This window comes from Harmonia axyridis, chromosome 7, assembly GCF_914767665.1.
Source record: "Harmonia axyridis chromosome 7, icHarAxyr1.1, whole genome shotgun sequence".
NCBI classification, from domain to species: Eukaryota; Metazoa; Arthropoda; class Insecta; order Coleoptera; family Coccinellidae; genus Harmonia; species Harmonia axyridis.
In genome coordinates, this window is record NC_059507.1 from 3688784 (window position 1) to 3713749 (window position 24966).

The 24966-nt window shown below is 35.1% G+C and overlaps 2 protein-coding genes across 3 annotated transcripts; both read right to left on the bottom strand.

Annotated features, from left to right (window-relative positions):
• Positions 1-1250: 1250 nt before the first annotated feature.
• On the bottom strand, positions 1251-14533 carry LOC123684677 (endothelin-converting enzyme homolog). Of its 2 annotated transcripts, XM_045624037.1 has the most exons (15): positions 14342-14531; positions 12835-12910; positions 12688-12782; positions 11708-12004; positions 9997-10261; positions 8637-8856; positions 8002-8390; positions 7747-7843; positions 5803-5979; positions 4418-4577; positions 4315-4363; positions 4182-4249; positions 3467-3597; positions 1684-1848; positions 1251-1620 (listed from the first exon to the last, which is right to left on the bottom strand). In XM_045624037.1, the coding sequence occupies exons 1-15, from the start codon at positions 14427-14429 to the stop codon at positions 1444-1446; spliced, it is 2454 nt and encodes an 817-aa protein (XP_045479993.1). In that variant the 5' UTR covers positions 14430-14531; the 3' UTR covers positions 1251-1443. The 2 variants fall into 2 exon arrangements, with proteins under 2 accessions (XP_045479993.1, XP_045479994.1); XM_045624038.1 differs by lacking the exons at positions 1251-1620; positions 3467-3597 and having other exon boundaries at positions 1690-1848; positions 14342-14533.
• A 2453-nt stretch (positions 14534-16986) lies between these two features.
• On the bottom strand, positions 16987-24952 carry LOC123684439 (proline-rich protein 2-like). Its single transcript, XM_045623703.1, has 3 exons — positions 24808-24952; positions 20790-21185; positions 16987-17134 (listed from the first exon to the last, which is right to left on the bottom strand). The coding sequence occupies exons 1-3, from the start codon at positions 24820-24822 to the stop codon at positions 17069-17071; spliced, it is 477 nt and encodes a 158-aa protein (XP_045479659.1). The 5' UTR covers positions 24823-24952; the 3' UTR covers positions 16987-17068.
• Between the last annotated feature and the right edge of the window lie 14 nt (positions 24953-24966).

Genomic DNA, 24966 nt, shown 5'->3' on the forward strand with positions numbered 1-24966 from the left:
TTTTTTGAGAACATATAGGTATGAACGGACAGTATAAACTCTGAAAATAGACTAAAAGGAATTTTCATTATCGAATATTTCATTCAATTGAAATGGAAAGCGTGAATGAGTTCATTTTTTTGAAAACATAGGTGTCATTATTAAGTTGAAAACAGCACCATGAAGAACATTAGCGTATCGATTCTCGGTACAAATTACCAATCAAATTGGACAGCAAATCAATTTTGATGATTGCCGCATTATTTTATGGGTTCCATATATTATGATATCACAAGAGCATAGAAAATATAAAGGGTGTTTTTTTTAGAGCTATAGAACTTTGAATTGCAATAAAACAACGATGGATTATTCGATTGACATGAATTTTATTTATCCGCAAGATAATCTTGTGGCATTACATTTTAAATATGATTTCTGGCATATGATCGCCACGGCTGGCTCGGATGTAGTCCAATCTGGACGTCAAATTTTCGATGACTTTTTCCAACATTTGTGGCCGTATATCGGCAATTACACAGCGAATGTTGTCTTCCAAATGGTCAAGGGTTTGTGGCTTATCCGCATAGACCAATGACTTTACATAGCCCCACAAAAAGTAGTCTAGCGGTGTTAAATCACAAGATCTTGGAGGACAATTCACAGGTCCAAAACGTGAAATTAGGCGGTCACCAAACGTGTCTTTCAATAAATCGATTTTGGCAAGAGCTGTGTGACATGTTGCGCCGTCTTGTTGGAACCACAGCTCCTGGACATCATGGTTGTTCAATTCAGGAATGAAAAAGTTAGTAATCATGGCTCTATACCGATCACCATTGACTGTAACATTCTGGCCATCATCGTTTTTGAAGAAGTACGGACCAATGATTCCACCAGCCCATAAAGCGCACCAAACAGTCAGTTTTTCTGGATGTAACGGTGTTTCGACATACACTTGAGGATTACCTTCACTCCAAATGTGGCAGTTTTGTTTGTTGACGTAGCCATTCAACCAGAAGTGCGCTTCATCGCTAAACAAAATAAAATGGACGTAGTGCGCGATACGTATTCCGCAAAGAACCATTATTTTCGAAATAAAATTGCACTATTTACAAGCGTTGTTCAGGCGTGAGTCTATTCATGATGAATTGCCAAACCAAACTGAGAATAAATCACTCGACAGCTGTTAAATCGGTCGCCATCTTGAACAGTAATACCAACTTAAAGTTATATACCTCGAAAAAAAACACCCGTAAGTAGTAATAAAACAGTCATATTTTAAAAATTTTTATTTATCCTAAATTAGCAAATCACACATTTATCACACTGGAGTTTTCTGTTTCATCAAAAAATTTACGATGAGTTCACTTTATTGAATTCAGCTATTTGAGTTAAATGAACGCACATTATAAAAGCACTATTGGTGAGAGTAGTCCTCGAATATTTCTCAATGTTTCTCACAATTCCTCACCAAATCTTGCATTTATCAACAGGATTCATTTTGGAACCAGAGCGGCAGTGAAAAGCCTGTGCAAAGTCTTTAGAATTGCTCACAGCCATGTTAACTCTTACTGAATTTGGACAATGAACATCCTGTTCGAGCTGTGTCTCTAAATCAGATACTGTTGCAGTTTCACACCAAATCTGCAAGAATGGATTTATAGAAAAAAACATCCAGTAATTGACATACTGAAGAGTTAAACTCACACTAGCAAATGCTATAAAAAATAATTGGTTATGGGTAAAACTATCAAAACCTGGTAGTTTCGATTCGTAACCAAAACGTCTTCTATGATTCTTATAGGCTGTGAAAGCATGGTTTAATCCACCATTATCAGCAATGTTTTCACCAAGAGTCCTTTTTCCAGAAACCTAAGACGATTAAATAGCATAAAAACTAATGTTGTATATTATCTATTAATATTATCATTATTCCACCTAATTACTGAAACGACAAAAGTGACACGACAAGAGATATTTGATATTTTGAAAATTATTCGGAATAATGCAACAGTTGTAATATTCGTAATATTTGTAAGCCATTCGGAATTGAGTACCCAAGTCACAAAATTATTCTAGCTTGGTAGAGAATATCGAATAACATCATAATCTCAATTTTCAGATTTCAACTAGGCCTATAGTTCTCAAGAAACGTCTAGTAAGCACTTGAACATGGGACATCCTGTTTACAGGCACTCACTTTTCAACAAAGTAATACGCGACCACATAAATGGTTTTTTAGAGCTGTAGAACTTTAAATTGCAATAAAACAACGATGGATTATTCGATTGACATGAATTTTATTTATCCGCAAGATAATCGTGTGGCATTACATTTTGAATATGATTTCTGGCATATGACCGCCACGGCTGGCTCGGATGTAGTCCAATCTGGACGTCCAATTTTCGATGACTTTTTCCAACATTTGTCGCCGTATATCGGCAATAACACGGCGAATGTTGTCTTCCAAATGGTCAAGGGTTTGTGGCTTATCCGCATAGACCAATGACTTTACATAGCCCCACAGAAAGTATTCTAGCGGTGTTAAATTACAAGATCTTGGAGGCCAATTCTCAGGTCCAAAACGTGAAATTAGGCGGTCACCAAACGTGTCTTCCAATAAATCGACTGTGGCACGAGCTGTGTGATATGTTGCGCCGTCTTGTTGGAACCACAGCTCCTGGACATCATGGTTGTTCAATTCAGGAATGAAAAAGTTAGTTATCATGGCTCTATACCGATCACCATTGACTGTAACGTTCTGGCCATCATCGTTTTTGAAGAAGTACGGACCAATGATTTTACCAGCCCATAAAGCGCACCAAACAGTCAGTTTTTCTGGATGTAACGGTGTTTCGACATACACTTGAGGATTAGCTTCACTCCAAATGCGGCAGTTTTGTTTGTTGACGTAGCCATTCAACCAGAAGTGCGCTTCATCGTTAAACAAAATTCGACGATAAAATGGACGTAGTGCGCGATACGTGTTCCGCACAGAACCATTATTTTCGAAATGAAATTGCACTATTTGCAAGCGTTGTTCAGGCGTGAGTCTATTCATGATGAATTGCCAAACCAAACTGAGAATAAATCACTTGACAGCTGTTAAATCGGTCGCCATCTTGAACAGTAATGCCAACTTAAAGTTATATACCTCGAAAAAAAACACCCATTATTTTGCTCTGCCCAATTTTTAAGACCTCCAAGATTTCCCGATCTTTCACCCATTGAACACGTTTTGAATGACATAAAAAAAAAGATTTCTTCGTTCATCCCATACTCCAAAGTCTCTAGCCTCTCATGTAATCGTTAATTTTCTGAAAGTTTTTTCCAAGAGTTTTATTTTCCTGGAATTTTCATCAACTACTAAACTAACCCTAATAGGCGTGTATACAAGAATTGTTACAGTGATTTTTCATTATTACTGCATCTCAATTCTTCATAATCTAAAGATCTAATCCTAAATTTCTAAATCTATATTTTAACTTACTAATCCATCTACCCCGGGTATGGTAATGTTATCATATTGATCAATAAAACATTGCGTTTTCTCTTCGAACGTTTCTATAGTTTCATTGGACCACCATTGCTTGTAATTTCCGAATTTATCGTGTTTTCTTCCTACAAAAAATAATGGCATATATTTTTCAAGATTTTCTTTATTTCTTTGTAGGATATGATGAATATTTTTGGAAAATTTTGTTTTACTGATAGATTTGACCTTGAAAAATTCTATAAAGGTGCGTCATTTGAAATAATAAACTCAATAAAGAAAATTCTGGATTTTCTGCTTTCGATCTTATGATGATTCACCAACTATCAAATCAATCAAACTGTCAAGTCAACAACAATTTGAAGGAACATCATACAGGTCCAAAATTGATTTACTACTTTGTTAATGAAGTTATGACGCAAGTGTAATGGAAAATAACGTATGATATTATATGTGTAGGTATAAGGTACTTTGAAGCACTTGGAACGGAGAGTGCTTTAAAGGCTTAATTATGCACTTGCATTATAACATACCGTTGTGTTTTCACAAGAGTGTACTACTAAGCAACTGACTGCTTAACAAAAAACCAATGATGAAAATAACATAAAATAGAAGTTAATAATAAATTTATGACATTACTTCTATTTTATGTGGTTTTCATAATGTATTTTCAGTATATTATAAAATATGACTTTGGCATCATTTTTCTCACCATTATTGTCGAAACCGTGAGTCAATTCATGGCCAAGTACAGTCCCGATAGATCCATAATTGAGAACTCTGAAATTGAAATTCATTTATTCAATCAAAATATAAATACAAAGATATGTTATGAAAAAACTTACTCTAAACCCAAATGGTACATCGGATACGTAAGAAATGCCAAAGGTACAACTGAAACAAATCATAACTCGTAATGTTTCAGAAAAAATATTGCAAATAACTCACTTATCGAATTATCGGCAAAAGAATTATAGGCGTTAACCTCAGTAGGGTTGACCGAAAATTCTTTTTCATTGAAATCTCTCAGTTTGGCCAGATTTTTTGGCATTTCTCTCTGAATTATGTTCATCATGTTTTGAAGGAAATTACCTTCCTGGATTTCCAACTGAAACATGAAATATAAAACACACAATTCGAAAGTTAATGTAACTAGACTTGTCAATTTTATTTGGAGGAGGAATCAAATGGCTAGCACAGGAGATCCTCCTTCAAATGGCAAAAATTCCTTCTCACTGTGATGTTTATTTGTTGAAGTTCTCGAATAAACTTTATTATTATTATTATATTTAGCTAGACTGTTTTATATTATAACGGGTGTTTTTTTCGAGGTATATAACTTTAAGTTGGCATTACTATTCAAGAAGGCGACCGATTTAACAGCTGTCAAGTGAATAGACTCACGCCTGAACAACGCTTGCAAATAGTGCAATTTTATTTCGAAAATAATGGTTCTGTGCGGAATACGTATCGCGCACTACGTCCATTTTATTTTGTTTAGCGATGAAGCGCACTTCTGGTTGAATGGCTGAGTCAACAAACAAAACTGCGGCATTTGGAGTGAAGGTAATCCTCAAGTGTATGTCGAAACACCGTTACATCCAGAAAAACTGACTGTTTGGTGCGCTTTATGGGCTGGTGGAATCATTGGTCCATACTTCTTCGAAAACGATGATGGCCACAGAACGTTACAGTCAATGGTGATCGGTATAGAGCCATGATTTCTAACTTTTTCATTCCTGAATTGAACAACCATGATGTCCAGGAGCTGTGGTTCCAACAAGACGGCGCAACATGTCACACAGCTCGTGCCACAATCGATTTATTGAAAGACACGTTTGGTGACCACCTAATTTCACGTTTTGGACCTGTGAATTGGCCTCCAAGATCTTGTGATTTAACACCGCTAGACTACTTTCTGTGGGGTTATGTAAAGTCATTGGTCTATGCGGATAAGCCACAAACCCTTGACCATTTGGAAGACAACATTCGCCGTGTTATTGCCGATATACGGCCACGAATGTTAGAAAAAGTCATAGAAAATGGACGTCCAGATTGGACTACATCCGAGCCAGCCGTGGCGGTCATATGCCAGAAATCATATTTAAAATGTAATGCCACAAGATTATCTTGCGGATAAATAAAATTCATGTCAATCGAATAATCCATCGTTGTTTTATTGCAATTTAAAGTTCTATAGCTCTAAAAAAACACCCTTTAGTATATAAAAAAAATCACAATAAAAAAAACTGGCTAAGGTCCCTAAATGTAGCACTAGTTGCTATTTTTGGATAATTTCCTTGGAAATGGGTTGATTTGTAATAGGTACTCACATCCTTATAATACTCTTCAAGTTTTCCTTCTTCGAATAGCCAATTCGGAAATCCAATAAAACTATACATACTTCTCGACTTCTCAAGGGTGGCTTTTTTGGTCTGTTCGTCCATCCAACTGAGATGCTCAACACTTTCCTGGAATGCCTCTCTTATATCGTCCAACATATTTTTCACCTTGTACAAAAATCATAACATGAGTTATACATCCTTAATAATATGATCATTTTATATGAATTTAGGGAATCTATCCGCAAATGTGGAATCCCTCTGAAATTCGGGATTTTCCATGCGGGATTCAATATTAAAATTGCATATTAGGCAATAAAAGCGCAAACGTCTTTTGAAATGTCTCAGAAAGCAATAATCCACTCATAAGTTACGGACGAAGATGCAACACTAGTTACTGCTGAAACTACACTACGATTCATGATCAGCAAATTGGAAGGTTATTATAACTCAACATTGAATAAAGACATGGTTAAAGATTTATTTTCTAGGATAAAAGAGCGCCGTTCATTAATGACAAGTATGTTATCGTATTTAGAAAACACAAGCAAATATCTGAAATTTCTGGGATAACAGTCAATGTCTACAAATGGCCAAGAAGATACATTTGTACTTCATAGCAAATCTACATTACGAAATGAAATTAAGAGTTTGACTGTCAGGCTGCAAATAGGAACGTCTTTAGAAGACAAAACACAATCCCAAACCGAAGACAATTTCACTTATGCTGATGAGGATAAAGTACCTCTATCTAATCTAGCAACGAGAAGTGAACCATCGCCTTTGGATTTAGAAGAGGAATCGAATCATAGTATTCGTACTGCAAGGGTACCAGAATCAAAGGCTTCTTCTATGACTGTACGAGTACGAACAACACTTGATCAGTTATTAAAACATGAAATGACCCTTTTTGAATGCATACGTGATTGGGGTACGGGTACATACTTGGAAGCTGTTTACAACTCCGACCCTCGACTTAATTTCCACCAATCACAAACGCTCAATTTTGAATAACAAATGGTTTCTAGTTGGAAAAACTGTGAGGCAGCACTTGTCGGTAGATTTTTCGAGTTTACCCGCGGCAAAACTTGACAGCTGTTGCCATGAAATAAACACTTTTATGCTATAGTATGATTTTAATAGCATTAAAACTTTTTATGGGCATGTTTAATAGGTTGAGTACAAAGATAATATACAGGGTGGCCATTTGAAAACGAAACAGACGAGATTACAGACGAAATAAAGTTTTTCGTTAGAAATGCTCGGACAGGTCGATTTCTGTTTCGAGGGGGACAACTTAAGATGTAGGTTACGGACGCATAGCGCTTCAACCCTTGCTGCTACAACCCCCACCCCCAATTTTTGAATAGGGAAGATGGGGTGAGTGATACCTCAATTTAAAGGTATTTTTATACTGATTTCAGCACAGTAATTGTTTTTTCATTTTATGCATTAGTTCTCGAAATATTCATGCGTTAGTTAGTTAGTTAGGAAGGAAGCCACAGTCATGGTTGTTTTGAAGCTCAAAATGTCGAACACTACAAGTGCCATGAAAACACCACTTCATTTTCAAATACTTAGTTAAGAATATTTCGAGAACTAATGCATAAAATGAAAAAACAATTACTGTGCTGAAATCAGTATAAAAATACCTTTAAATTGAGGTATCACTCACCCCATCTTCCCTATTCAAAAATTGGGGGTGGGGGTTGTAGCAGCAAGGGTTGAAGCGCTATGCGTCCGTAACCTACATCTTAAGTTGTCCCCCTCGAAACAGAAATCGACCTGTCCGAGCATTTCTATCGAAAAACTTTATTTCGTCTGTAATCTCGTCTGTTTCGTTTTCAAATGGCCACCCTGTATATTGTTAACAATCCCGCATTCTTGAGATCCGGGATTTTTGAGTGAGTGACAAATTAATCAATGAAAACCTACCTTTAAACCACTCTGATTACTGAACGTTCTGTCAGCAATTCCATACGTTACAGCCATGCCCATAAAAGAATTCACCAGCTCCACACATTCTACTGATCTAAAATTCATCAATATTCATGAATAATGTAATGCATTGTCCTGTATTGTTTGTATGTGCTGTGTGCATAAAAAAGCTTCTCGTATGAATAAATAATTAATTTGTCGGAACTGTTTTTCGTCTGATGTTCTATTAAGTTTGAATTCAGTAAATTTTACCTGGATCTCGAATTGGTATTAGAAGAAGAATACAATATTTCGGTTTCCTTCGATATATTTTCTATTACATCAGTTGTAGTGTTGAGTATCATATCGAAGACGACTGACCACCAAAGGTATAACTCAAGGTATATGTCAGAAGTGTCCAACAAATAGGACATGGTGTGAAAAAGATACCATTTTTCTTCTTCCACTAAATACAAAGGATCTTGATCGAAATCTATGGTCACATTCTCTATGTCTCGGAATATTTCCCCAACATAAACTTTCAGAAAATCTGACATATTTTTATTGATACTTTCAGAAGTGTACTTGTCGATTTCCTGTTGCAGGTTTGCAAAAGTAGTGTTGAAAGGTTCAGATGCTGAAGATGTATAGTTATCTGCGAGCTACAATAAAAAATAATAAGAGTTTTCCTTGAACGTAATTCTATCCATCCAGACATCAAAGTTAATTTGTTTTAGAAATGGAATGACGTCAACGATTGATGTGAAAATGAAAGACTTTACTGCTTATAAACCAAATTTTGAGATTTCATTCCAAACATTTCAATGTAGACTTGAAGTTTCGTCATTCAATATTTTATATAAACGCATCCGTGACGTCATGCCATTGCTGAAATAAATATTCCATACCTCGTTAATTGTATTTGTAATGTTATTTATTACGAAGATAGCTTGATCCAAGATGGCGTCAGAAGGTTTTTCTGATGTTGAATTGTTCATTATTTCAGTTATTACGTATTTGATTATTTTTCCTCTTATTTTATCTTTCAACTGTTTCCTGTGGAAATCTGATGCTTTGGTTTGTTCGAGGACTTTGAATTCATCTTCTGCGAATGTACTTCGAAATGGACTGCAATCAAATGTTTCTTTTTTTGTTATGAATGTTCTAAAAGTATTTCCAAGTATAAACTATAAAAATAATTCATATCTCCAAATATATCCATCATATTTTACTATGATAATATTTTGTCTGTATAAAATTTCAAGTCGATTGAGTCCTTGAAGACCACATATATGCTTATATACAGTTATGTAGTATCCAAGGGACCAATTAGAGTATGAATGAACGAACTCCAAAGGCTCCTGACTTTACATCCTCATTTTTTTTATGTTGACAATGTAATTTTTTTTTGTACCAACCTATCTGACAACTATCAGATATCTTAGACCTCCAAGCTGCTCAGAGATAATACGCTCTATTAGTGATGACGTCACACACCGCCATTTTAGTTCTCCTGTCAGTGTTCGGAATCCAAACAAACAAATTGTCATTCAAATTAGTTCGTTGTCGTTGAAGAAATTGGCTTATTTCGATAAATAAGATTATTTAAGGAACGATTTTACTATTAATTGATAAACAGAAGGAACGAGATTAATGCCAGTAAGTTCGAACTTGAAGTTCAACTAACAAACACGGCTTTTTACAAAATCTGGGGAATGATACAGGATTCAAACTTACTGGTATTAACCTCGTTCCTTCTGTCTATCAATTAATACTGAAATCGTTCCTCAAATACTCTTATTTATGAAAATAAGCCAATTCCTTCAACGACACCGTACTAATTTGAATGACAATTTATTTGTTTGGATTCCGAATACTAACAGGAGAACCAAAAATGGCGGTGTGTGACGTCAAACTAATAGAGCGTATTGTGTAGTAGACTCCTCAATAATTCAAGAAATAAAATGACTGCAATGATTGTTTTCACTGATTCATAAGTGGCAAACTAGACGATTCTATAGAACTATTAAGCGCTTGTGGTTATACTTATATATTTAGTTTAAAACGTGGTGTGGTCAATGAAAATTGATTAATTGAAGCTTTTTATATTCATTCCGCATTCGTTGAAACGCCATTGATCCATAAAATCATACCAAATGTTGTGCAATTGTTACCAATTTGTATATCAATGTACCATTGATCGGTACAAGGTCTATTATACCTATATCCTACGTCTGAAACAATCGAACGTCGGTCAGTAGCTCTTACCTTGGCAGAGGACACTGATTTCCAGGACTGCCGATGTACATTACATTTTCTGAAACGTTGTAGTTATTCACGTCCACCGCAAAGCCAAAATATACATCCTTACGAAAGACCTTCTTTATAGCCACTTCCATCTTTAACCAATCGGTCTTGTAGTTCATTTTTTCATCGTCTGACAAAGTTGCCGAGAAGAGAGTTGGAATTTTCGGTAGTCCAACCTTTTCCAAGTATTTATAAACAACGTTGAAGCCAAGCTCATCCGTGGTCTCTAAAAAATTACTTTCAGTTATATAGTATAATTATTTTAGCATTTAAATGACGTCACTGATGACGAATGCGATATGACATATCAGGAATTCCATTCCTTATAACGGGTGTTTTTTTTGAGGTATATAACTTTCAGTTGTTATTACTGTTCAAGATGGCGACCGATTCAACAGCTGTCAAGTGATTTATTCTCAGTTTGGTTTGGCAATTCATCATGAATAGACTCACGCCTGAACAATGCTTGCAAATAGTGCAATTTTATTTCGAAAATAATGGATCTGTGCGGAATACGTATCGCGCACTACGTTCATTTCTTTTAACGATGAAGCACACTCCTGGTTGAATGGCTACGTCAACAAACAAAACTACCGCATTTGGAGTGAAGCTAATCCTCAAGTGTATGTCGAAACACCGTTACATCCAGAAAAACTGGCTGTTTGGTGCGCTTTATGGGCTGGTGGAATCATTGGTCCGTACTTCTTCAAAAACGATGATGGCCAAAACGTTACAGTCAATGGTGATCGGTATAGTGCCATGATTACAAACTTTTTCATTCCTGAATTGAACAACCATGATGTTCAGGAGCTGTGGTTCCAACAAGACGGCGCAACATGTCACACAGCTCGTGCCACAATCGATTTATTGAAAGACACGTTTGGTGACCGCCTAATTTCACGTTTTGGACCTGTGAATTGTCCTCCAAGATCTTGTGATTTAACACCGCTAGACTACTTTCTGTGGGGCTATGTAAAGTCATTGGTCTATGCGGATAAGCCACAAACCCTTGACCATATACGGCCACAAATGCTGGAAAAGTCATTGAAAATTGGACGTCCAGATTGGACTACATCCGAGCCAGCCGTGACGGTCATATGCCAGAAATCATATTTAAAATGTAATGCCACAAGATTATCTTGCGGATAAATAAAATTCATGTCAATCGAATAATCCATCGTTGTTTTATTGCAATTTAAAGTTCTATAGCTCTGGTTGATGAAACCATTCATCAAGCTCATATATAGAGATTCGGTAGATAAGTGTGTGGTTACTACAACTTCAATAACACCTAGAATAACATTGCAATGCAACATTTCAGCAATTTAAAGATTAATTGTAAAAGATATATACAATTACATGACTTCAATTGAAACAAACCAACCTGATTAGCTCATATTCTTGGAAATAATAATCCCATTGTGAATTAATGTGAAAAAAGTGTAAATGAGGAAGTTCAAGAAATAAAAAATTGCAAGCTCAACATATCATTTGAAATAATTTTTTTGGATGGAGGAACATAAACTTATTGATGTAAATTACATTCAGAGACGTAGGTGATAAAAATGAGCCTGGTGTAAAAGATAATAGATTCGAGAGAAATTGATTTGTATATTTTTTTTATTTTTGATTCCGAAATATGCCAATTTCTTAAATTTGAGTTTCACTTTACCTTGATCTATACAAGAACGGTATAGCATTTTGCTCTGCATAGCGGGTTCAGTAGAATTATCCTCAGATATGAGGAAGTTGTAGGATGCTAAGATTATTCTTTCGCTTACAGCTGAGAAAGATGAAAACGAGGTAAACCATCCATGGTTTGGATGCTCTTGTGACCATTTGCCACAACTGTATTTGTAGAAATCTTCACAAGGATCCACTGTTAAATCCAAGGAATACTTGAAATTTGCTGCTGATCTAAGGCACTCATCAGTTATGCAATAGCGATTCAATATTTTTCCTGCACAATCTGCAAAGAAAAGTGTGACATTCATCTCTTGCATTTTGGAGTTGAATACATTGACTCTTGTTAAACGAACCAATCAGGAGCTCTAATCAAGTTCGGATTGTCAATACGCTCTAATAGTGATGACGTCACACACCGCCATTTAAGTTCTCCTGTCAGTGTTCGGAATCCAAACAAACAAACTGTCATTCAAATTAGTACGTTGTCGTCGAAGAAATTTTCTTATTTTGATAAATAAGATTATTCAAGGAACGATTTTACTATTAATTGATAGATAAAAGGAACGAGATTAATACCAGTAAGTTCGAACTTGAAGTTCAACTAATAAACACGGCTTTTTACAAAATCTGGGGAATGATACAGGATTCAAGCTTACTGGTATTAACCTCGTTCCTTAATTCTGTCTATCAATTAATACTGAAATCGTTCCTCAAATACTCTTATTTATGAAAATAAGCCAATTCCTTCAACGACACCGTACTAATTTGAATGACAATTTATTTGTTTGGATTCCGAACAATGACAGGAGAACCAAAAATGGCGGTGTGTGACGTCACACTAATAGAGCGTATTATCCTAACTTGACTTGAACTCCTGATTGGTTCATTTTACAAGAGTGTGAAATTCAATAACTACTGATGTTGCTACTGATAACTTCTGATATAGGTTTAATTTTTGATACTTACAGACAATTATTAACGCTATAAGAGCAATAAGAAGAAATATACATATCACAGCTAAAATAATCGTTGTTGTTCTATATATTTTCGGTTTCTTAAATCTGCAAAATAAGAAGTTAAGGCTGGTTATTTTAGTTTTTCATATATACTCACAAACTGGCTCTAGAATTTACAGGTACTAAAAGATCGCTGCTATTGGAATGTGCTTCACTTTGTTTGACAGAAAAATCTGGAAGATTAACAAAACATAACTGAGCGTTTCCACATATGATGTCATCTTCAAATTTTTGGACAGGTACAAAATAAATTAGACGTTTTAATATTCAATGATACCATTCATGCTTGTAATGTATTAGGTATCACTTTCATTGCTTGAAATTGGTGGATATTAGAGGAGATCTCAACTTAAACAAATGAAAATATACTAATTTTATATTCAGAGAAAAAAGTACCAGAAACACCTGAAACCTTCTCTATATACAGAGTGGTTCACTGGGATTAGACGTTAATGGAAAACTAATCATAATTTTGAGCTGAAAACTTGCCTATTTGGGTTTGAGACAATGATCTTTCTCCCTCAAATATTTTCAGATCTCTACAACTTCCGGTTATACCGAAAACAGACTACTACTTCCTTATTTCAAATGGCGCACCCAGTATATTATTGCAACATTAGATGGCTTTTTTGCCGACAATTTCGGCAATATGCCCTATCTTCGGTAAAAATTCAACGGTTCATGAGTTAATGAGATTCTTATGATTTTAAGGATCTTCTTCGATAACTCTTGAAGTATTCATTTTAGGTATAGGGTGTGCTTAAGAAACCTCCACTATTTTGTACGTAGAATCGACTAAAATAATAAGAAATATAGGTTCTAATTTGAAAATCTTGAGTTTGGATAAATTTGAGATGTCCAAGTTCATGATCTTCTTATGAACACCCTGTACATTTTTGGTCCAAACCGCAAACAGTCTTATAATACTTCGTATTTACAGAATGGAAAAAAAAATTTGAAAGAAGCTTTTTCTGCCGAAAAATTTGAAGAAAAATAATAAGAATCCCATTAACTCATGAACCGTTGAATTTTTACCCAAGATATGGCATATTGCCGAAATTGTCGTCAAAAAAGCTATCTAATGTTGCAATAATATACTGGGTGCGCTATTTGAAATAAGGAAGGAGTAGTCTGTTTCTGGTATAACCGGAAGTTGTAGAGATCTGAAAAAATTTTAGGGAGAAAGATCATTGTCTCAAACCCAAATACTCAAGTTTTCAGCTCAAAATTATGATTAGTTTTCCATAAACGTCATTCCGGTGAATCACCCTGTATTTTGGCATTTAAAAAAACCGATGAAAATAAGAATATTTAGGAATCATACTCACCTAAAGAAGTCAACTTGTAGTTGACGAAAAAATTATTGCATAAAATGAATTTTTCGGAAATAAAGTTATTTTGCTTTTAATCAATATAATCAATGGAAAAGACAAAGAAATAATAATAATATGAAACAAATAACAAATTGTCGAAACTGAAAATCGTGTTATAAGGTGGGTAATAAAGTTTTTGATGAAATTGGATTCTGACTACGTTACTGACTTAATGGAGCAAAATTTCCAAATTATCTAAAAAAAATATCGCACAAAACGTGGTGGACTCACTTCGGTGAGAAATCGAAAACACTTCACTCCTTTTCCCATTGAAATTCTGCTCGTTTTCCGGATCAGGGTGGTATGCTGGGTTATCCATGACGAACAACAAAAAAAAATAACACTCAATAACTCAATTCATAGCCAGCGAGTGTCCGGTGTTACGCGCTGTGGTCAACTGAAGGATGTTACGTTAGTTACAGAGGTAAATTATTACAACAAGTAATTTCAAATCGATTCTATCGGATCGATCTTGAACAATGCTAATGGTTCATAAATAATTTAGACGTTTTTAGTTTATTTTTCTACGCCCCTGAGTTGCTTAATGGGGGTAATGGCTTTTGGCTGTGCCATCATTGTGTCAGTGGGATGAACTGATGAGGCGCAAGAAATTCACATCAGAAAGTAAAAGTTATCGATTAGATGGTGTCGAATAATAATAATTGGGTTATTATGAAGTTGGTACTATTGAAAATGTAGAATTAATCTGTTCGACTCTTTTTGTATTAATAACCGACACTTTCAGGATTATACAGGATGTTCCTAAAAACAAAATTGGCAGATTCCTTGGATCATTTCAAGAAAAAAAAGTCCTAAAGGGTGTTTTTTTTAGAGCTATAAAACTTTAAATTGCAATAAAACAACGATGGATTATTCGATTGACATGAATTTTATTTATCCGCAAGATAATCTTGTGGCATTACATTTTAAATATGATTTCTGGCATATGACCGCCACGGCTGGCTCGGATGTAGTCCAATCTGGACGTCCAATTTTCGATGACTTTTTCCAACATTTGTGGCCATATCTCGGCAATAACACGGCGAATGTTGTCTTCCAAATGGTCAAGTGTTTGCGGCTTATCCGCATAGACCAATGACTTTAATAGCCCCATAGAATGAAGTCTAGCGGTGTTAAATCACAAGATCTTGGAGGCCAATTCACAGGTTCAAAACGTGAAATTAGGCAATCACCAAACGTGTCTTTCAATAAATCGATTGAGGCACGAGCTGTGTGACATGTTGCGCCGTCTTGTTGGAACCACAGCTCCTGAACATCATGGTTGTTCAATTCAGGAATGAAAAAGTTAGTAATCATGGCTCTATACCGATCACCATTGGCTGTAACGTTCTGGCCATCATCGTTTTTGAAGAGACCAATGATTCCACCAGCCCATGAAGCGCACCAAACAGTCAGTTTTTCTGGATGTAACGGTGTTTCGACATACACTTGAGGATTAGCTTCACTCCAAATGCGGCAGTTTTGTTTTTTGACGTAACCATTCAACCAGAAGTGCGCTTCATCGCTAAACAAAATAAAATGGACGTAGTGCGCGATACGTATTCCGCACAGAACCATAATTTTCGAAATAAAATTGCACTATTTGCAAGCGTGGTTCAGGCGTGAGTCTATTCATGATGAATTGCCAAACTAAACTGAGAATGAATCACTTGGCAGCTGTTAAATCGGTCGCTATCTTGAACAGTAATGCCAACTTAAAGTTATATACCTTGAAAAAAAACACCCTATATAAACATGGGCTCATAAACGCTTTGTTTTTGAGATACAGGTTATTATATTTTGATTTTTTCAAGTTTTTTTTTCCATGTTTTTTTTTTCATTACAGTGCAAGGGCGTAGAAATGGGGGGAGGGGTAATGGGGGTAATCACCACCCCAAAAAAATATAAAATTTCAGAAATCTCGCAAAGACGAAGAACGAAAATTTCTCCATATAAAATTAACCAATAAAAATCAATTTACTTTCCTTTGAAATCGACACGTCAGCAAAAATTCGGACACCTTTATGGTTTATGAGTTTTTTATCGCTTTCAAGATGAGTAGGTACTTTTATTGCACTACAAGCTCGTCTTTGTCCGAGTTTTATTATTTTCCTTTATCTATCCGCTTTCTCGGCATCGCCCCTTATTTGCCATATGTTTTTTTTTGCATTCGTCATCAGTAAACACTTATTCGTTGTTTTCGGTTTTTTGTATCATTCTTGTCACAAAATTTCAATATGTAGTTATCAAAGAACTGAACTGAGTAATTCGCATCGAAAAATTGTCAAGGCTGTGTTGTACAATTTATTGTGTTTCATTCAATTTATTTGTGAATACATCAGTTTTGAATTGACTATATCTACAGGGCGTTCCTAGATTGGTACAAATGACAATGACAGCTTTTTCAGAATCTTTTCAAGAAAAACGTCTTATAAATGAGTCTAAGAAGGCTTTGTTTTTGAGATACAGGTGTTTAAGTTTTTCTCTCATAGCACCTTCCCTTCACAAGATATTCAACTTGAATTGGCATATTCCAATTAAAGTTTTCATCATGTGATATCCTAATTTTAAATGCAAATATACAGGGTGAATTTTTTCTGGAACGGTGCCCGCTTCTTTCCTCCAGAATTATTTTTTCGTGAACCACTGGTAGTTTAGAAAAATTTAAATAGAAACTCTGGTTCAGTACTACACTTTTTGGTTTGTTGTTATAGTAATTCTCAGGAAAATCCAAATTATTATAAAGATTCAGTTAGGTAGCTGTGATAAATAAATTTATTTTAAATTTTGGTACTTATTAACCAACTGTGTAGCGGAAATTAATAAAGATTCGATAAACTGGTTAAGCATCACAAGAAAGTAGGATTACAAAAAACACCCTATGATTTATTTAATATCAAAAGAAGATACAACAATTAAATTAAAATCAGTCCAAGGTTTTGAGTGGCTTCTATAGAATCAATGATATCCATACAAATTATCGTAAGAAATTTCCTTTACAACTGGAGCAACAGGAACAACAACCTGAAAAAACATTGAATGAAAATAAGGTTAATACTGTAATAACGAATATCATAAAAGGCCATCATCAAATACAAAGTCTTTCTGTAATCAATAAACCCAATTTTTGATATGTTCCTATTACTGGACCTCGGCCTGATGGATGTATTTTGAATAAATAAATAGATATAAAGGGTGTTTTTTTTTATATAACTTTAAGTTGGCATTTCTGTTCAAGATGGCGACCGATTTAACAGCTGCCTCTCCCAGTGATTTATTCTCAGTTTGGTTTGGCAATTCATCATGAATAGACTCACGCTTGAACAACGCTTGCAAATAGTGCAAATGAGATTGTCTTGTTCCCGATTTTCATAAGCGAATTTTGTTTAGCGATGAAGCGCACTTCTGGTTGAATGGCTACGTCAACAAACAAAACTGCCGCATTTGGAGTGAAGCTAATCCTCGAGTGTATGTCGAAACACCGTTACATCTAGAAAAACTGACTGTTTGGTGCGCTTTATGGGCTGGTGGAATCATTGGTCCGTACTTCTTCAAAAACGATGATGGCCAGAACGTTACAGTCAATGGTGATCGGTATAGAGCCATGATTACTAACTTTTTCATTCCTGAATTGAACAAACATGATGTCCAGGAACTGTGGTTCCAACAAAACGGCGCAACATGTCACACAGCTCGTGCCACAATCGATTTATTGAAAGACACGTTTGGTGACCGCCTAATTTCACGTTTTGGACCTGTGAATTGGCCTCCAAGATCTTGTGATTTAACACCGCTAGACTACTTTCTGTAGGGCTATAAAGTCATTGGTCTATGCGGATAAGCCACAAACCCTTGACCATTTGGAAGACAACATTCGCCGTGTTATTGCCGATATACGGCCACAAATGTTGGAAAAAGTCATCGAAAATTGGACGTCCAGATTGGACTACATCCGAGCCAGCCGTGGCGGTCATATGCCAGAAATCATATTTAAAATGTAATGCCACAAGATTATCTTGCAGATAAATAGAATTCATGTCAATCAAATATTCCATCGTTGTTTTATTGCAATTTAAAGTTCTATAGCTCTAAAAAAAACACCCTTTATAATAAACAAACATTATCAAAACTAGAACTACATCAATCAAGATTTGGAATATCTTAGTGACACTGAAAAATTAATAAACTCTTGGCTATCACGGAATTGGATTGAGAAGTTTTTCCAATAAATATATAATTTTACTTTCTTCATGCCATTTCCACTAATAGGAAAAATATAATAAAACGAAAAGTAGGCGCATTTGATGATCTAATTACGACTTCAGAACATGGCGTGACCAAACAGAACTGAATATATTCAAAATAAATTGCCTTTCATTGTAATATTTCATGCTTCCGTTGGAAACCTCGTATATTGAAAAATCAATAAAATACCACCAATACAAAAAATTATGGAAGAAGTGAAATATTTAGGAAATTTTCCTACTTATACAAAATTATAGACTTGTAAAGAAGCAGAAATAGAGCCATTTAACAGGCCAATTGAAAAGTTCCCGGTCTACTATAGTAAAACACATTTTTTTTGGCAAAATTCGATTTTATTGTTCAACATAATTGCCTTCGATACAGCGATTATAGCGATCTTCCAACTTTTCGATACCATTTTTGTAGTACGATTTGTCTTTCGCTTCAAAATAGGCCTCAGTTTCGGCGATTACTTCTTCATTGGCGCTAAATTTCTTTCTCTAATTCTGTGGTTATTCCGTTCATTCTTCCACATCTTGTAGAACAAAATCGTGCGAGAATATATCAGAAACGCACAGTTTTCATGGTTATATTTTATTATTCTATGTTGGTACTCCGAACTTTCCACCACGGCTTTATCTGTCAATTCATCAATTTGCCTTAAAGAAATTAGTTCTGCCAACCAACATTTTTTAATGCAAAAATCACTAAATTATATTTATGGAAATATTTCATTAATTTCAATGAAAATGCAATGAATTAGAGAAAATAATGTATAATACTCGTACAGAAGGCTCATTCTACCACTCGTTCATTCCAAAACTCGCCACTTCGTGGCTCGTTTTTGAATTTTGAACTCGTGGAAGTATATCAATGCCTTCTGCACTTGTATTATAAATAACTATTCCAGCGAGCATTCTTCTGAGGTCAGAGAACAGGAAAAAGTCGCTGGGGGCCAGATCTGGCGAATACGGTGGATGCAGAAGCAATTAGAATCTGCTTGATCTTATCGTTTGCAACCATCTTCGGCTCAAAAATTACAGACATTGTGATGAAATGATACAACGATCTGTTTAGAAAACGAGTTCTCAAAAACTTCCATTATATTAACTTGCGAATTCTCTGAATTGTCTTAAAAGGAAACAAGCAATTTACCTGAACTAAGTGGATAAAATAATTGTTGATAATAAGATAATATTGAGTCAAATGTTTAAATATTTTTCTCGAATAAAATAAGTTTCTGAGAAATATTGACACAACCTTCAAAGGCTTGCCGAAATCAACACAATATGTGTGGGAATGATTAAATTTCTCCACCAGTTTATAGATCTGAAGGGATCAAAAAAAAAAAAGCATGATTCACTGTTTATGTCGATTCGATGTTCGAAATTATGTACAGGGTGGGCAAATAAGCGAGGTAAGCGGCTATATCTCAGGATCCACTCATCGTAGAGACTTGCGATAAAAAAAATTACCACTAAAGTATACAAGAGAACACACTGGAAATTGTTTTGAAGTTCATACCTCTACCGCTAGGGGGCGTAATAGCCACCGTCGAGTAGAAAAATGAATTTTACTCGAAAATGTTTCATATGAAGTTGAAGAAAAAAATATCATCACTGTAATCCTTGGAAAATTCTCTATCTTTTTGAATTGCCACTTTCGATTTTACGACATCAAATAAGGGTAGGTGAAAGGGAGAAATCTGACAGATTGAAACGACTGTAACTTCAGTTTGGCTCAACATTTTTGAGCAAATTAGATCTCGTCTGAAAGATAATATCTTGTTGATTGAGGACAAAATATAGTCATGATAAATTTGTTTTTACTGCTTTCGATAGGGGGCGCTAAGTCAGAAGTTCATTGTTTTGTTCATTTTACTCCTAAATTTCAAATGTAATGATAGGATTTTCTTAACAGAAACAGACATTCCATCAAATTTGCATGAAAAAACCTGAAGGTCGCAAAGCGATAATTTCTGCCGTTCTGAAGTTATGGCCGAAAGAAGATATTCTTCAACTGATGCACTGCGAAAAACCAAATTGTGTCTTTAAGTTCTGACAGAAACAGAAATCCCATCAAATTTGTATGAAAAAACCAAAAGGTCACAAAGCAATATCTTCAGGCGTTCTGGAGTTATGGCCGAAAGAAGACACAATTTATTTTTCAGTGCATCAGTTGGGAAATACCTTTTTTCGGCCATAACTCCAGAACGCCTGAAGCTATTGCTTTGTGACCTTTTGGTTTTTTCATACAAATTTGATGGGATTTCTGTTTCTGTCAGAACTTAAAGACACAATTTGGTTTTTCGCAGTGCATCAGTTGAAGAATATCTTCTTTCGGCCATAACTTCAGAACGTCTGAAACTATCACTTTGCGACCTTTTGGTTTTTTCATACAAAATCAAGGGTTTGTACTCACTCCTTCAGCCTACCTTCTTTGCAGGACCATGAGAAATGTGATATTTTGTAACGCTGGCGTAACTTGTAGCAGGTGCAACGGCTTTTACAACAGGAGCAACAGCTTTGACAACAGGAACAGCGGCCTCTGCAGGGGCAGCTTCTTTGAGAACTGGTGCTGTGTAGATTGGTGCAGGGACCTTGAAAATAGAGGCTGCTGGTGCATATATGGGAGCAGGAAGAAAAGTTTCTTTTGGCAGTGGTGAAAGATAGAGGGGCTGTGGATAGCCTTTGAAAATCGGTTCTGTATAAAGTGGAGCAAGTTGTGATTTCAATAGTGAGTAGTCGTCTAGATTAAGTCCATGATAGCCATTATCTGAAGCTGGTACTGCTGCTGCAGCAGCCAAATGATAGCCGCAGCAAATAATAATCTGAAAAAAACAGAAAGTTGGTTGGTTTTTACGTTTTATCGCTTCGACTGTCAAGGCCATCAAATAAAAAGTAATTAATCTTCGTTTCTAAAATAAAGGGTAAAAGGAAAATTGAGAAACATTGGAAGAAATAACTAGATCAAATATTTCACTCCTTTAGCGCACAAATAATTAATTCTCATTATACATGTTGTTCCTAAATTGGAGTTACAAACGAAAATGATAGATTCTTCGGATCATTCTAAGGAAAAAGTCTCATAAACATGGTTTTTGTTCCAGTTTCCTATCATAACTTTAATTTGTCATTACTATTCAAGATGGCAACCGATTTAACAGCTGACAAGTGATTTATTCTCAGTTTGGTTTGGCAATTCATCATGAATAGACAGCTTGAACAACGCTTGCAAATAGTGCAATTTTTTTTCGAAAATAATGGTTCTGTGCGGAATACGTATCGCGCACTACGTCCATTTTATTTTGTTTAGCGATGAAGCGCACTTCTGGTTGAATGGCTACGTCAACAAACAAAACTGCCGCATTTGGAGTGAAGCTAATCCTCAAGTGTATGTCGAAACACCGTTACATCCAGAAAAACTCACTGTTTGGTGCGCTTTATGGGCTGATGGAATCATTGGTCCGTACTTCTTAAAAAACGATGATGGCCAGAACGTTACAATCAATGGTGATCGGTATAGAGCCATGATTACTAACTTTTTCATTCCTGAATTGAACAACCATGATGTCCAGGAGCTGTGGTTCCAACAAGACGGCGCAACATGTCACAAAGCTCGTGCCACAATCGATTTATTGAAAGACACGTTTGGTGACAGCCTAATTTCACGTTTTGGACCTGTGAATTGGCCTCCAAGATCTTGTGATTTAACACCGCTAGACTACTTTCTGTGGGGCTATGTAAAGTCATTGGTCTATGCGGATAAGCCACAAACCCTTGATCATTCGGAAGACAACATTCGCCGTGTTATTGTCGATATACGGCCACAAATGTTGGAAAAAGTCATCGAAAATTGGACGTCCAGATTGGACTACACCCGAGCCAGTCGTGGCGGTCATATGCCAGAAATCATATTTAAAATGTAATGCCACAAGATTATCTTGCAGACAAATAAAATTCATGTCAATCGAATGATCCATCGTTGTTTTATTGCAATTTAAAGTTCTATAGCTCTAAAAAAAACACCCTATATTTTGAAACTTCAATCGATTAAATTCATAGCTCTTTTGATATGATATGTATTAATATAATCAATGTCCTTGTAGAATAAAACTGATATTATGGATTTAATCAAGTCAGAAATCACAAAAGCAAAACAAAGTGGAATTCACGATAATGTCTTCGATTTGAAGAATTATATTTATCATTGATTCGAAGGGAATGTCAGATTTAATCGCATAATTTCAGTTTAAAAATTTATAAAATTGGAGGATATGGAAATGATTCAGGAATTCGATTAGAAATAATTGATCAGCATTTATGCGTATTGCGAGAAAATGGAAATAAAGGAAGTTTTCAAATAATTATCGGTTATAAAAATTGAAATGATTGTCTCTAATTGAATACCTAAAAAATGAAGAGAACACTGAGCTTTTTTTTTAATGCGCCAATTGCGATCTTGGGGACCACAAAACTGTAAATAGGTATATCCGGCAAAATTGAAGAGTGAACCATCAATATGATAGTATTTTTCACGGGCTATCCAAATATGCTATTAAAAAAACTATCGAACCAAGGCATGAAAAGTTATTGAGGAAAAACCGTTTTCCCAACAAAAAAAAATTGTTTTTCAAATTCGACTGGTTTTTCGAAATAAGGTCTACAGACAATTTCTCACCAAAACGGGATTTTTTTTTCTGTCAAATATACTTCATAATATTTTGTCATATTTTCTGAATTCTCATTCGATTCTGAATCCGAATATGTAAATAAAGTGTGTGTTTTATATTTATTTTAAGCTATTCAAAATCAACCTGAAGAAATTCAGATTCCATATTCGGAAAATATATCCATGTTGTCTATGGTTCTATAAACTGTCAATTTTTTAAGTTTCATTCTCGATTCTAATAGAAGCCACTATCGTGGTTGAAGAAGAAAGAGGGAAAGATTATAATAGAATCTTTATATTTAAGCTTTTATTATAATTGAGAATGAAAACTCCAAAGCTTGACAATCAAATATATTTATTGAACCACAGACAGGATATATTTTCCGACTATGCAATCTGAATTTCCTCAGGTTGATTTTGAATGGAATTGCTTGAAATGAATATAAACTACCACTATATGTATTCACATGTTCGGATTCAGAATCAAATGAGCATTCAAAAAATAAGGGAAAATGAACTATGTACCGGGTTTTTCACCTTAATTTGACCCCCCCCCCCTTTAACTTTATTACTGAAAGAGGTACAAAAAAATGTTTTTTACAAAAGTTTCACGAAATCGACTAGTGTTTTTTAAATTGATTTCACAAAACGAAATATATACAGAGTGGGCAACATATTGATTGCAACTTCATTTTTTCAAATGGAACACCCTGTATATTTTTCTATATTTGACTAGCTCTCTTTCCCCTGATTTCGAACATATAACATATGTTTGATCTATCTCTCTTATTCTGAGTACCACACAGTTTCAAATTTTAAGAACCACCTGGCATGCTCAGTAATTAGTTTTCAAGTGGTAGGCTGCGATAACTCAAAATGCCATTTTATGAGTTAACTCGTTGGCAATTTGACTATATGTCATATCGTCGCCAACGAGATAACTCAAAAAAGGGCATTTTGAGTTATCGCAGCCTTCCACTTAAAAACTGATAACTTGCTTGCCAGGTGGTTCTTAAAATTTGAAACTCTGTGGTACTGAGAATAAGAGAGATAGACCAAACATATGTTTATATTCGAAATCAGGGGAAAAAGAGCTAGTCAAATATAGAAAAATATACCGGGTGTTCCATTTGAAAAAATGAAGTTGCAATCAATATGTTGCCCACTCTGTATATATTTCGTTTTGTGAAATCATTTTAAAAAACACTAGTCGATTCCGTGAAACTTTTGTAGAAAACATTTTTTTGTACCTCTCTTAGTAACAAAGTTAAAGGGGTGTCAAATTATGGTGAAAAACCCGGTACCTATATTTTGCACGAAAAAATCTTCTGTTTCCTTGAAAACCGAAAGTGGAAATGGAGAAACAATTGGTGAGAAATAATCTCCAGACCTCCTTATTTTGAAAATCAGTCAAATTTGAAAAAAAAAAATTTTATTTGGAAAAATAACGGTTTTTCCTCAATAACTTTTCATGCCTTGGATCTATAGTTTTTCCGATAACTTATTTGGATAGCTCTTGAAAAGTACTATCATTGTGATGGGTCATTTTTCGATATTGCCCAAAGTTTAAGCCACAAAATCCAGTGACCTGCTTACGTGAAACACCCTGCACTTAGATGTACCTAATATTTTTTGCCGTAATATTCTCTAAATCGTTTCGGACTAGATATTCATTATGATTTTTTATACTGATTTTGAATTTATTATATGATTTTTTACAGACAGCGTCTGAGAATTCCAAACGAATTATTTTACTAAAATCTTTTCAGATAAATACTTACAATAGATCTTAACATTTTATTTTGATTGATTTTGAAACAAGAACAAACTAGAATTCACTGAAAGATTTCTTCTATGACTGCGAAGTGAATTCCTTAATGTCTTTTATATCAACTTCGAATCCATTGATGGAAGTAGAAGATTACCTCATTCAGCTGGAA